The sequence below is a fragment of the Lagopus leucura genome, unplaced genomic scaffold (assembly GCF_019238085.1).
Source record: "Lagopus leucura isolate 7727_CA_CO unplaced genomic scaffold, USGS_WTPT01 Super-Scaffold_100022, whole genome shotgun sequence".
In the NCBI taxonomy this organism is placed as follows: domain Eukaryota; kingdom Metazoa; phylum Chordata; class Aves; order Galliformes; family Phasianidae; genus Lagopus; species Lagopus leucura.
The window spans coordinates 8,113,329-8,127,931 of record NW_024962275.1 but is presented as its reverse complement, the minus strand read 5'-3'; the positions used below and the strand labels follow the sequence as shown (position 1 = coordinate 8,127,931).

At 44.3% G+C, this 14,603-nt stretch overlaps 1 protein-coding gene across 1 annotated transcript in view; it reads left to right on the top strand.

The window, feature by feature from the left end:
- Positions 1–14,603, top strand: part of CACNA1B (calcium voltage-gated channel subunit alpha1 B) — a 251,358-nt gene that overhangs the window by 120,349 nt on the left and 116,406 nt on the right. Inside the window, exon 9 of the mRNA XM_042879063.1 lies at positions 11,928–12,043. Coding sequence (XP_042734997.1) covers positions 11,928–12,043 — 116 coding nt within the window. The remainder of the gene's footprint in view (positions 1–11,927; positions 12,044–14,603) is intronic.

Sequence of the window (14,603 nt, the reverse complement as noted above, 5' to 3'; positions counted from 1 at the left end):
CGCAGTTTAAGCCAGTGTCTGGATTTTAGGAGCATCCTGGTCTCTTGATACTCAAATTCCAGGGGTCAGCCAAGGATTCTGCATTTGCTGGCCATGAATGTTGGGTCTGGGCCATTGTGGAGATCAGGCTGCCAGGTTTGAAGCCTAGCTGGAACGCCCCAGCGTCTGTGGAAATTTGATCTGCATTTAACAATCTGACTCATCTTAATGATTTGTGAGCTCTTAGACTGTGGCACCTCATTTTGCACACAATTTCTTCTTTGCTTATCCAGGTGATCTCCATTACGAAGGTCTGTAAAGATGCAGATTTATTTCTGTCTCTTGGCAGCTGAGGAAGAGAGAAAAGAGTTAATGTTGTTAGCTGATAAATGCCTTTTGATGCTGCACATTTGCTCTTTAAGTTACTAGAGAAAGAAAATCATTTTCTGAAGAATAGATTTGTGCTTAAGTTCAACATTTTGTTAGAGATCCTCATCCTAGTGCAAGAGCTGAGGTGAGGAGTAGGAAGCAGCAAGGCAGTTCTGTTTGAGGATGAGGATGTATGCTCTGTCTGACAAGACGAGGTCATGGAGAAGGCTGAGTGGTCCAACACATTGATTGCTTGGTGCAGCAATAGTGGCCATGATCAGTGGACGCCACTGAATCAAAGCATTTCCTCAGACATCCTATCATATCAGATGCTCTGCAAAGGAGAGCTTAGTGGCTGTGTGTGTTTGACATATGATTTAAAGCAAGAACCAGAGGCAGGGTTGAGTGTGGTTCATTAGGTAGTTCATCTTTTCTGTTCTGTTTTCAGCCCATATAGGCTGAAATGGATGCTTGTGATTTAAAAGAAAGCCTGGAAGCCTGCAGGCTCCTGTTCCTTCATCTGATGCAAGAGTGTTTGGTGACTGAAAGATGGGGACCTCGGACTGGCTCTCCTGAAAGCCTCTTGTTGCTTGGGGCAAGATATGAATATTATATAAATGTCTATCTTCTGAAGGGGATGAAAAGTAAGGAGGCAGTTCTGCACGTCTAGTTTCCTTTTGCTAGTCATAAGGATAATGACATTTTCTTCGCAGAGGGAAGCTTCTAAATTTTATTCTGTGTCGTGGTTCGATGTCCTTGGATAGAATAATTCCTGGGGAGAGACTGAAGAAAATAAACCGTGCAGCGCAGGTGTTGACCACATTGCTCAGCAGGCTCCTGGTGGGCTTGCAGCTATTGAGAAATGAAGAAACCTGTGTGTGCTGGAATGGCCCGGAGAGGGAAAGACCTTCTGAAGGCACAGGCTGTTGTCATATTTACTAACAGAAAGCCCCAGACAATACTTCAGAAAAATACGCATTTTAGCTGGAGGTTATTCTTTGCACAAGTCTCTGTGCGTGGTTTTGATCACTGAAAGAGAGCAACAGAGAGAAGGGGTTGTTGGTAAAGGCATGTTGACTTTCACAGGGTAGAGTTTGGCTCAAGGGCGTAAGGCAATCCCCATTACAGCAACAGCGTCAGCTGGTGGCTCCTGCAGTGGGGACCCTCAGCGATGTCCCACCTTCTTTCTGTAAAATAAACTTAATTTAGGGTTTAGGCTTCTACAGAGAGTCCACAGTCCAGTTGATCTCAGCGTTTGCTCTCTCGCCTGCTTATTTTCATGATCTGAGCACCTCACAGCCTTTGGATGGTGCAGTGCTGTGCCCTCTTCCCTCTCTGCACTTTACAAAGGGAGCAGTGGGGTGGAAAGAGGGGGCCAAGATTTGATCACTGCTTTCACAGGCTCTTTTGAGATCTTTGTTACTGTTGATTTTTCGGTCTTTTGCCATATTCATAGAATCATTAAGGTTGGAAAAGACCTGTAAGATCATCAAGTCTGATCATCAACCCGTTGCCACCATGCCCATGTCCCTCAGTGCCACGTCTCCATGGTTCTTGAATACCTCCTAGGACAGTGATTCTACCACTTCCCTCTGCTGCCTGTTCCAGTGCCTGACCATGAGTATTCATCGTCAGAATTAAAGAGTTAATCTTCAGTATGCCCCTGTACTTTGGAAAGCCACAGAAGAGCCTTTTACCAGAGTGTTTTTCATTGTCCTTGGTTTTGAGTCATTTTCTCTCATGTATTTGTACTCTGTGCTGGACAATAAGGAAGGCACATTCCTGATGTAGGTATGTGGACACTAAAATACAGCAATATGAATAAGATGAAATGACAGCAGAGTTATTTAGCTTCCTACTGACGCTAGATTATACAGAATTTTTCTATAACTCTTAATGGAATTTTCTGCCTTTCTGGAGTTGCTTATGAACCCAGGTCAGCAATGGGCAAATACCACCTCGTAAGGTGGGCTTAGCTCCTGGGTTTATCTGTTTGAGCAGTGGAGATAGATTGGCCTGGTTGGGATCCTGCACCTCCTCTGCTAGCAAAACATGGCAGCATTTGCAATGCAGATGTTACAGGAGAGATGATACCTGTTTTAAAGTAAATTGCAAACAACCTTTCCCCTCTGTTGCTGCTTCTGGAATTATAATAAATGCAAAGACAGGGAAGTGGCAGGGAGGTTGGAAATATGTAAGTCTTAGTAAAAAGTTGGTATAAAAATAACCCCAAATCTCAGGCCACAGATGAGATGTCAAAATCCTCTGAGTACATGGCTAAAGAGGTAATTAAAAGCATGTGGACATTATCATTCAGATTAAATGAGACTCTTTCTGCTGTACAGAGTGTCCTCCTCCAGCGTGCTGATCAAAGCCCTGCTGGTGCTCTTGTCAGCAGCTAATATTTAAGCACCCCCTCTAAAAGGATCTCTCTGCCTTCTATTCCTCTCCTGTTCCTGACAAAAGCTCTGCAGCTACTGCTGGCACAGCTCGGCTTTCCTTGTGCCACCAGATATTGAGATATCCCCAATGGTCCTAGGATATGGGGTGCAGATTTTGGGAACACTGTTTTTCCGATGGTGCAATAGGAGTGCTGGGTTCTCCTGTATCTTTACAGGATGTGTTGAGGTGGATGTCATGGCTGCCCACCACAGTCCTTACGATGGATATCTGCCTTGGGAAATTGGGAAGTTGGTAGCTATTTTCCCCCCGCCCCGGCCAGGTTGTGGGTCATGAGTATGAGTGTGCTTTTCTCAACCTATGGACATGGAAGGATGTACAGTTTTCCCTGTGTATTGTGCTGGTCACACATAAAGTGACCACCATCACAAGTGAACTGCAGCTCAAACAACTCCTACAATCCTTCTGTCTTGCTTACAAAAGGCGTGGGGCTCCAGCAGGAGCACAGCATCCAGCTTGCAGTGTTGTAGAGGTAATACAGCTTTGTGTTCCTTCTTGGGACTTTTCCTCTGTACTTTTCACTGTGAATTCTCCCTGCTTTCCGTTTTCACTCTTTGATGCTTGTTTGATCTCTCTATGAACTGATAAAACTCAACTGCCCTGAGGAAATCAATGGAGCAGGAGAAACGAGGTTAACTTTATCTGGAGCAGCACTTGATGAATGCTATGGCTGATTTGTGGGAAGGCCAGGAGAGCATAGGGGGTGTGGTGAAATCACCATCCCTGGAGGTATTCCAGAGCCATGGAGATGTGGCACTGAGGTCAGTGGGCATGGTGGGGCTGGGTTGGGGTTGGACTTGGTGACCTTAGAGGTCTTTTCCAACCCGAATGATTCTATGATTCTAGCAAGATTTGACCTGAGACACCTTTTACTTTTCCCCAAAACACAAAGTTGTTTTTTGTTTGCTATCTTTGATGCTAACTGGAAAATGCTCTGTGATGATCCTGAATTTGTTTTATTGAACTCTGCACGTGGCTCTGTGGTTTCCAGTGAGGAGAAAATAAAATCTCCCTTGAAGTAGGCGAGTCCTGACCAATGCTCATTCATTTGTATGCCTTTGCATTGATTTCTTACTATCAGGATATCAGTAGGCATCTGGTGGCTCTTCCCATCCATCTCCATAAGCACCATTATCTTCCCAGTGGTTTCCCTTTCTTTGCAGTGACTGAAAAGCTGTTTTTCTCATCCTGATGCTGTTCCCCCCTCAGCCCAGATATGGGCTGAAGGGATTACTGAGTTTCCTACTGCTTGGATTGAATTGGACATTAATTTTACCTGGCAATGAGCTGAATGATTCTGGGCGATGCATTTGTTACTGTTTCGACGCTTTGGATTACACAATGCAAGGAGGATAAATGTTATCATGGGATGCTGTGATGGAAACAATTTGATTTATTTCAAGTCTAAGTGCTTTCTGGCACTGTTTCCCACAGCGGTGGGGAGTGATGTGGGTGATGAGACGGTGGGAGCACCGTCAGGAGAGGGCAGCCTGCTGGTGATGGGTTGGAATAGTGAGTCCGTGCCTTGTGAGTGTGAAAAATGCTGCTTGTCACATCCTCAAATATTTATGGTGAAGCCTGAGGTGTTTCCAGAGCAGCCAATACAGAGTAATGATCTTTCCTGAGGTTTACTCATCTGGCTGCCATGACCAGAGTGTGGAGTGGCACGCTTTGCCAGTTTGCATCTTCCCTGCTGAAGTATTGCCTTCATGTTGTTTCAGACCTGCTCTGACCCGTGATGTGCTGCAATGGCCTCGTGTTGTATGAGACCACCTGCTCTAAGAACGGCAGGGGGATGTTTTCGATGCTTGTAGCATCTTTGTAACAGCAGGAGCCTGGCAAGGGACACGGCCACAGACCGTGCAGGCACCTTGCAGGTGAAATGAGGGTCAGGTAAATGGTGCTTTCACTCTTCCTCGCTGCCCGCTGTTCTGAGCAGTCTGCAGTGAGATGATGCTCTGGGGGCAGTGGTGTTGAACACTGTCTTGTGTTCAGGTCTCCCTAGGGGACATTTGCTTCCACATCTGACAGCAGTGCCTGGGGTTTCTGAGACCTTGTGGCTGCTGGAGCAGCTCGAGGGGAAGAAGCACAGCCTTATTTGGACCCCGCTGAACTGGCTGTCCTGATGACTTGCTCTGCTGGGTTTCGTGACATGTTTTCCCAGCCTGAGGAATTTTGCCAGATTGAGATCGTAAAACTTCAGCCTGCGAGATGTGCAGAGGCTGGAGGAGAATGAGGCTGATTAATTTGTCATAATGGCAAAGTGTTCTTCTGTCCTCCTTCTATCTCATTACAGAGACAATCGTTCATTTTCCCTGAAAATTTGTTCCAAGTCTGCTGTTACCTGCTGCGATCTGACTTTGGCTGCTGTTAACTATTAACAGGAAGAGCTATCCTTAAAAGACATGGAACTGCCTGCTTTCTCATAGTTCATTCTTTCTCCTGCCTGTGTTTAAAAGGGATGCGAATGACAGGACAAATGGGTTGATGGTTGGATTGGATGATCTTGCTGGTCACTTGGGGGTCCGTTCCAACTCAGGACAATTTATGACTCTATTTTACAGGACACAGCTTCTTCATTAAGCACCAAACCCTTATTTTCAGGGACCAGAGCCTATAATTGGACTCTAAAGCCATCGTTTTATCACCTGCAGCGTAATTTTTTAGGCTCAGTCTTATTTTAGAGCCCAAGGCATTATTTTTAGGGTAGAAATCCTCCAACTGGGGGTCCATGGTCTTCTCTGACAGGGCAGATCCCTTCTTTTTAGTGTTCAAAGCCTCATTCTAGGGGCCAAGGCCTCATTTTAGGGCCCCAAATCTCCTTTAATGGCCGCCCCTCCCACCCCCCTCATGAGGGCCCAAAGTCTCCTTTTAGTGCTCAGAGCCTCCTTTCCCATGCCCAAAGCTACATGCCAAGAGGGAAAGCCTGATATGAAGGTCACAAAGTCTCTTTTGGGAATCAGACTCCCATTCTGAGGTATCAAAGCATCGCTTCAGAGTCCAGCCCCCAAACTGGATAGTGCAAAGCCCCACTTTGAAAGGTTCAAAGCCTCATATCAAACCATCCTCTTGTGGAGTACAAACCCTCTTTTCTCCACTCTAAAGCACAAATGGGGCACAAAACTGCTTTTTGATTACCCAGAGCTGCCTCCTTTAGGTAGGGTTGACGTTTGCACTTGATGATCTCAAAGATCTTTTCTGAGTTAAATGATTCTGTTTCTATGTTTACTTGTCCTTCTGTTATGCTGCAATGGAAATTAAAGCCTGTAAGATAAGAAAGACACCTAAGAGACCAAAATTTGTATTGCCTGGGGACTGCTTTGATTGAGCCGGAAGCTTGAGCCACTTGTTCATCCAGCACATGCACTGAGCTGATACTGTCTGTTGATACTACGAGATAAATGATGTGTCCATGTCCCCTCAACACCCACTGCTGCCTTGTTGGGGCCGGGTTTGCCTAACTTTTGCATTCACAGCACTTCAAATCACACAAATCAGGGTAGGTAGAATCAAAGTGAAATTGGAATAAACTGCATGCAATGATAAAAGGAAGGAAGATGTATTGAAGGCTTCACCTCTGCTCTTTTCTTTCTAGAAATACAAGATGTATCCCATACCTGGCTTGCAATTGAAGCATTTTCCTCTGTGTTCAATGATAAAAGTGACTGTGAAGCCTAGCTCAGTGCTGAGAGATCAATCTCGCCATGATACTTTCATCCTTTATCAGCTGGTTGAGGGAAGATATTTTGTCCTCCTCTTAAGAACAGTGAGGAGGAAGTAGCAGCAGCTCTGGCCATGCAGGATTGAGTGAGCCAGTCCTTATCCCTAAGTGGGGGATGTTAGGATGGATGAACCAGTTCAGTCAGGTGGGTCTGTATACTGGGGGGAGACAGGCATTCCCCTCAAAACATTCCCAAGGTCATCTTTGGTTGTAGCCCCAGGTGAAATCGAAACAGGTAACAGGGGGTGTATTTGGGATTTCATGCAGCTGATGGGACAGTGTGAGAGTCCTTACAATTTTATTGTCTTCAGCACTAAGAAACCTCAGTTCTACGCATTCTACTCTGCACCTCTTTATTTTAAACATACTGGCACCCACCTCAGTGATTGTACTGAAAGGAACACTGAGCTCTCTTCTCCCCCCCATCGTCCCCCCTGACTCCTGACCTCCTGTGTGCTGCCGTAAGCAATTCAGCCCCAGTGTCCATCTTGCTCCTGCTGGCTCTCCATGTGCTCCCTTTCTGCCAGGGCTCTCTCTGTGTCTTTGTCTCTCAGTGTACAGGTTTGCAGTAGGTGAGATAAATGTTTAGCACTGCCAAGGCTTTGTGTCCTTTGTTGCATAAACAGTTACAGCCATAAAGGTGTTGGGTTTTTTTTTTTTTCCCGCATCCAGCAGAGATTTCCACTTACAAAGGATTTACTGTTCTTCAGAAAGACAAAAGACAGAGATATGAACCTGCAGAACAAATTATTTCCCTGGAGCGAGAATCTGCTTTTCTGTAGACACTTGGGTGCTGATGTGGTTAGTGAATGAAATGCTGGGGTTTTTAACCAGATCAGGCCCTGCTAAATCAAGCTGCAAGGGGCTTCGCAGGACTGCGCGGGTGAGGCAGGAAATTCAATCCCAGGAGCCTTGCAGCACTGCGGGATGGCAGGAGCACAAGGAGGGGCTCAGCAGGAACCTGCCTACCATGCTGTCATAACGAGCTTCACCCAAGCAGTAAAATCACAGAATTGTTAAGGTTGAAAAGGCCACTAAGATCAAATCCAACCATCAGCCCACCTCCACCATACCACTACATCATGCTGTTCAGTGCAACACATCAATTTTTCTTGAAAGCTTACAGAGATGGTGATTCCACCATGTCCATAGGCAGCCTGTTCCAATACCTCACCACCCTTTCTGAGAAGAAATTTTTCCTAATATCCAACGTACACCTCCCCTGCTGCAACTTTAAGCCGTTGCCTCTTGTCCTATCGAACCAAAGTAGGGGTTTGGTTGGATTGGGAAAAGGTGGCAAACCCCTTCAACACAAAGACCTGAGAATGAAACTAAAAATTAACTCAAGTTCTGTCCCACAGCTGATTAACCAGAACAAATGGTAGGAAGTGGATATCCACCCTTAAAACCCCATTAAGTGTTTCTGCTTGCACGTAGATTCTCTCTTCCCTTGTGCTTGGAGGTTATCCTAGGGCTCTGGAGGATCTGGTGAGTAAAGTACAGCCCCTGAGTGAGCAGAAGCACAAGAAATCTGTTTTTTACTGAAAAAAAAAAAAAAAAAAATGCAGGTAGTTTCATGTCCATCTTACAAGTTTTATCAGCCAGCATGTTCATTTGTCAGCTGTCCTATAAGTGTATCTCTGGGTTCCTACTGTAGCATCCTATGGAAGTTTATAGTTCAGCATTGTTCTTGTTGAAGGCTTACAGGTAGTTAGGTAGATAATTGGCACGGAATCTTTTGTTGAGGTTCTTTCCATGGTCTCTCCCCCCCCCAGATAGTCCTTGAGTGGCACAAAACAAGTGAGTCTGTGCAACTGCTGCTCCTCTGGCTTGTGTCTCTTACAGTGATGCTCCTGCAACTCGCGTGTTGAGCAGCCAAAGGAGTTGGTGTATTCCATCAGCTGTCTCCAGCCCGTCCCTCACTGCTCCTGAGTGATGTGGGCTGTTTAACAGGCTGCTGTCAAATAACAAGTCTGTTCTTGGGCCCCGTTCCATGTTCAAGTAACAAAGCTCACAAATTAAGCCTTTGGTCTTGGCCAATTTTCTTTCTCCACTTGGAGAATTCCCCTTGGCCACTGAGTGACTCAGGCAGTCAAACATCTGTAGGCCTGGCTAGTTTCTTAACTAGCAAATCACCCATTTGAATTTCTCTGGCAGTTTTGGGGGGCTCATGTCCCCCGTGTGCCTCATTTTTGCTCATTCCTTTGAAATACTTGGACTCGAGATGAAGCTGGTTCTTAAACTCTTTCTTTTGTTGTTCTAGACATAAAATTCTGAAGACTTTTTAAACTCCTTTCTGGGAATTCTTGTTGAAGTCCTCCTGAGATTTGTGCTCCTTTTTGTTTGCTCTGAACAGTGCTTTGGATTCAGTAGAGGAAGGCTTTTCTCCCAGCATAAGAGATGAGTTTTCATGAGATCATGTGTAGCTCAGTGGTACTGTTCTGAATGAGGAGCTAATTACCTATGTCATTATCGTGAATCGCTAATCACCACCACTATTAGAGCTAGCAATGACAGCAATGCTGTATCACCTCTCTCTTTTGAGTGGGAAGCTTTTCTGTCTTCTTTCCACTGGGAAAGCATGAATTACAGATGTTGAATGATGTGATTAGCCTTGCAGCAAGCCTGGGTGCACGCCACAAAACCCCAGACCAGGCAGCCTGTTGCACAGTACTCCAGTTCAGCTGTCGTATGGGAGAATTGAACAGAGGATGTAGATCAGGGTTTTTGTTTGTTTTCCTTTTCAATTGGTGTGACAGTGTTTTTCACTTAAGACTGGCATGGATAAATTAATTGTAAGGATGTCATTGGAGTATAATATTTTTATAGACCTTGATGGTTACTCATGAGTTGACCTTGTCTCCCTTGTGACTGGGAAACTCTCGAGTTTCCCTGAAGTGCCCATTCCAGTGCATATTTACATCATGATCGATTTCACTCTTCCTCCCACCAATGTGACAAGTAACAATCATTCATTTTCCTGGCGATTTTAAGCACCGACCAGTCTTTAGGAGAAAAATGTGACACATTGAGCTTGGCTGGGATGGCATATGGTTTCCATGATGAATGCCCTTACGTTCATGTCTACTCCGGCTGTCTCTGTAGGATCAGTTGTTTGCAACTGTCATGTTTTAACTAAAATGCACTCTAGTCATCTATCCAGGCAGATCTCATCTTCATCCTAAGCAGTGTCTCCTGATGCTGTGCTGTGTGTAGGAGTGCCAACCTTTCCAGCTCTCCACCTCCTAACACCCATCCAGGCAGTGCTGAAAGAGGAATGTTTTGGGGGACATCTTGGGGCACACGGTAGCTGTTAGGATGGATAAGAGTGGATGAATGTTATTTAATATTCTTCATTCCAGAATTAGCTGCTATCATGAACGTCCTGGATGTAAAGCTGGGCAGGAGGCAGCCTGTTTTCTGCTAAGATTTCCAAGAAAACTTGGGATATTTTTTCATTTTTAAAGTCAGTGGCATAAATAGCAATTATGCTGGATAAAAAAGTAGATTTATTTACTGCTATGAAACATTCCTATGGGGTTTTCCAAGCTTCTGTTGGAACAGGCAGAAAACCTTCAGCTTAAGTATTTCTAGATGAAATATGCCATTTTTATTATTTGTTCCCCTTTTCTTCGAAATCGTTCAGAAAATTTGCCGAAAATCTCTCATGAAGAAATTCTGAGATTTTTCCAGTTACTGCAGATGGGGAATATTTCCGTTCCTGAATGATGATGAATGCAGTGGAGGAGAGAGAAGCATGCTTTTATTAACGCATTTCATAAAGAAAAAATCTTTTGACAGACTCCAGCTTAGTTGAATCTCGTGAGGTAGGAGAAAGGTCCACGATGCTTTCCTCCACTAGGAAGACCGTGCCTCAGGACTCTCCAGTCTTCAACCTGCTAGAGCTCTGCTGTGCTCAGAAGACAGTCAGTGAAACCCGACGTGTTTGGGTCATCTCTTGAGATCTGCTTTCCCAGCAGTGCCAGTCCCTGTACCAACCCCTGAGGAGCAGCACTCAGGAGGAGGTCTGTGGCCCTCACCAGTGGGTGCTGAACGAGAAATGAGACCATTAGAAAGGAAGAGGGAGAAAATGGGCATCCCAGCTGTCCTGTGCAGGTACCCGAGTCCCCAGGCAGATGTGCTGAATGCTGAGGAGCAGCTAGCTGTCAGTGAAGAGTGATGTTTCAGCTTCCTCCATTTCACTGATGGCTCTGCCTAGGGACTCAGGAGAGGGGAATGAGGATCGCATCGTGGCTCATTGCAGCTCTCACATCATGGCTGTAGAGGTGTGTGCTACAGTGCTGAGCCGAGTTCTCCTGCAGTCCCCTTCTCCTTGGGTCAGTCCTGCCAAATTAAGCAGAAGCGTCAGCTTTGAAGGCTGAAATGTAGGCTGTGAATGTGAAGCTGGCTTTGGCACTTGCAGTTCCTTGTTCTCCATTCTTCCTCCTTCCTCCCATCTCCTGTTCCTTGTTAGATTCTAACTGAAAAGTGTTTGTGGATAACAAATAGGTGACGAGGGGAGACTTCAGCAAAGTTAAGTAAGGCCTGCAGGGAAGGACACAGCAGTGTTGTTAAATGGGACAAAGAGTAGGGCACTGGTATATGTGAGAGACAAAACTTCATTGAGGTTAACCATATAGGTTAAGCTATTGTGGGATTCACTCCTGTAACTGCTCACTGGTGTGTGCTTAGAGCAGGGGATTGTAGGGGCTGCTTCAGAAGCATATAAGCAGTAGATGAGCACATGTACCTGCAGAGGTCACCTCACCTGGAGCATCAGGTGCTCCTTAGAGGTGGTAGAGATTAGTCTGGAGAAAGCCCCGTTGTGTGTGTGTGGGAGTGGTGGCTGCACTGCTGCCTTAGCATCATTTCAAAGTAGGCTGTAGGATGTACTTGGACAAGGTTTTGGCACTGGTGGAGTGTCTTTTTTCTCTTTTTCCAGCCTGCATTATTTGTTTACTTCCTGACCCACTCCCTTATATAGTCCCATTGAGGCGATTTGATGCTTTCCATATGACTTCAGCAAAATGAGATCACTGTTACCCTCAACCTAGAGCATCTGGGGTATTTCTCCTTACTCCAGAATACCCAACCTCACCTACAGCTATCGTTGGACTTGTTTGTCAAAGCTGGCTTAAGCCTGGGAAAACTCCGAGGAAAGCCAACTGGGAAGAGCAGATCTCTTCAAAAACTCAAAGATTGCTGGTGCTTCTGTGACAAATATTCTGCTTCCAGTGGAATCAAAGTGGTAGCTTGTTGGACGCTGATGGGTAGTGTGCTGTGGTTTCTTCTTGCTGCTGCTTTCAGTCTTGGTGAAGTTATTCCCAAAAATGAAGGAGAAGCTGCATGTCTTCCCTGACCTTGTGTGATGTACTTTCTCATTCTTCTCTCTCTGTAGTGAATTTGCCAAAGAACGAGAGAGGGTAGAAAACCGTCGAGCTTTCCTGAAACTCCGTAGGCAACAGCAAATAGAACGGGAGCTAAATGGATATTTGGAGTGGATCTTCAAAGCAGGTAAGTAGGGACTGCTGATGTTGGTTCAGTAAGGTGTGTGGCATGTATAGTTTGATGATGTTAAGGGTCTGTCCTTGGTGCATCTGACCATCCAAGACTGGGCATGGCCCAGCCAGCACTTACTGGTTTTGTTAAGGTGTCACACTGAAGTTACTGTGGATGACCCCAGGTTGGTTAAGCACAAATAAAGAGCTTGGTCTAACTTTATTGCTGAGAGCAAAACATTAAGGCATTAATTGTCTTAAAACAGCACAAAACAAAAAGCAATATGGTGCTGAGCTTCCACTGTGGCGAAATTGTTGCCTTACATGACTCATTTATATTTTATTTACTTTCCACTGCAGCTATTTCATAAACCTCTGTTGCTATGATGGCAAAATACACTGCAATGTCATTTTTATGAGCTACTTTCATTAAACTTACCCCAGCACACATTAACATTGCTTTATAACGATTATAACTGAACGTAACGCTTTATTGCAAGCAGTGATTAACTTTAACAAAGACCTAAATACTTTGATTTAACAAAAAAAAAAAAAAAAAAGAGCGTGTTTTCTTTTTCTTTTTTTTTTTTAATTATTGGACTGTAAAGATTACCAGTAATCCTTGAGATATATATTGACATAACCTCAGTGCAATTCATTAACGTTCGCTTCCGCGCTTGTATTTCTGCGAAGCTGAAACAATGGAGTGAAGTGAAAATGCCTTTTAATAAAATGATGGAGAGAAAAAGAAGTGGTGGCTTCACAAATAGATTTTCAGGCACGTTTGTAGGCAGGTCAACTTAATCCCTGCCCACTGCGACTAGGGAAACTGAGGCCCAGTACTGTGTGGTGACTTGCTGGATGCCAGTTGATGAGCCAGTGGCAGAACTGGCATGTGATGTGTTGACAAATCTGTGGGCTGCTGCTCTGTGTCTGCTCTGAACTGTATGGTGTCTTTGAACCCATTATTCCCCAGTGACAACTGAGTGCCAATTGTATTGACTTTTATCACTGTGCCTGCTCAACAGCAACTGCCCTCAATTAAGCAGCCACACTTTATCTCCCCTTAATTTTGTGACTGTAGGATTGAAAAACAAAGCACCATTTGCTTTATTTTCAATTTGGAACTTGTTTTCTCATTTATTTGCAGCTGGTTTGCTAGCCCAAATTCAGATTGATTAATGCTTTATTGGTTAGCTGGAGCAGAGTGCTGTGGTTCTGCCTTGAGTCTGCTGCCATCTTGCTTTTAAGGATTTTGTCTTTTCTTGGACTCTAAAACCCAATTTCTCCATTAACATGATAAAAATTATGGTTTTTTTTGCATGGATGTGCGTTGCTTTGTTTTGTTCTGGAGACAGTCCACCATGAGGAGGTTGTTAGCTGAACCTCGAGGTCTGAAAGTTGAGGTGAAGTTATGAAGCGCAGCTACTCTGCTCCAAGCACTGAGTCCCTGTGGGAACAGCTGGCTTTTTGATTTCTGTGTTGCCAGTTCTGCATAAATGCCACATGAATATACAGTGAAGTTGCTCTAAAATACCTTTTTTTTTTTGTTGTTTAATAACATGAGGTTCAGAAGATCTTACAGAACAAGCAGTGTATGCAAACGAGCTGAATTAGGGAATAATAAAATCATCCTGTTAAGGCACTGTTGAAAATATGATAGGAATATAAAAAGGCTTTCTAGTACAGCTGAATAATAACAATAATAAAAATCAACATAATGCCAGTAAATCTTTAAATACAAAATATAGCATCAAGGCTAGGCCAAAGAGAGAACCAAGTGTTTGGAATTCAGGCACTGAAATGTGGAACTGTGCAACCAATTGGGACTTCCCATTTCTGGTGTTTTTGAGGCTGGGATTTCAGCTATGATGCTGTGCATCAGGAATTTCCAAACCTGACTCCTTGTCCTCACTGTGGGCCAATGGCCAAAGCAAAACCAGATTGCTTTGCAGGAAAGGCAGAAACAACTCATAGATGTGTTACAAAATATTTGCATAAATGGAAGAGCAGAAGGTCTTGATGTCCTACTCTAATAGAACTGTGGAGGTTTTTATTTCTTAATCATGTAAATATCTGATTATTTTTAAATCCTTTTAGCATCCTTGACTTCAGAGAATCCTGCAGCAAGGAGTTCCACACATTTATAGTTGGTTTGAATGAAGATAAAATATTTTCTTCCTTAATTTTACATGTGCTGTCTTTCTGCACAGCAGTATATTTCTTTTTATTACTCCTCTTTTTCTGCTGCGTTTCTACCTTGTTTCACCTTATTTTTTTCTGCTGTAAAGCGTGCAGAGCCAATCTGCTCATTGCTTCCCTTCCCATGGAAGGCTCTCCAGGCTTCTAATATTTATAGTATCTATCTCTGAGCATTTTGTTTGTTTGTTTGTTTTTCTCTCATTTATTTTTGATGCAAGGTAGGAAGAATGGAAAGCTGTGTTCCAGCATCTTAAGGGAAGTCTTAACCTGGTTGACTTTGCTCTGTAACAGTTTTCATATCCTGGAGCTGGAAGGGAGGTTTCCTTGTTCTCCGTCATGCTCAGGTTCTCAGCTGTAACTCATTTAGTACCAAG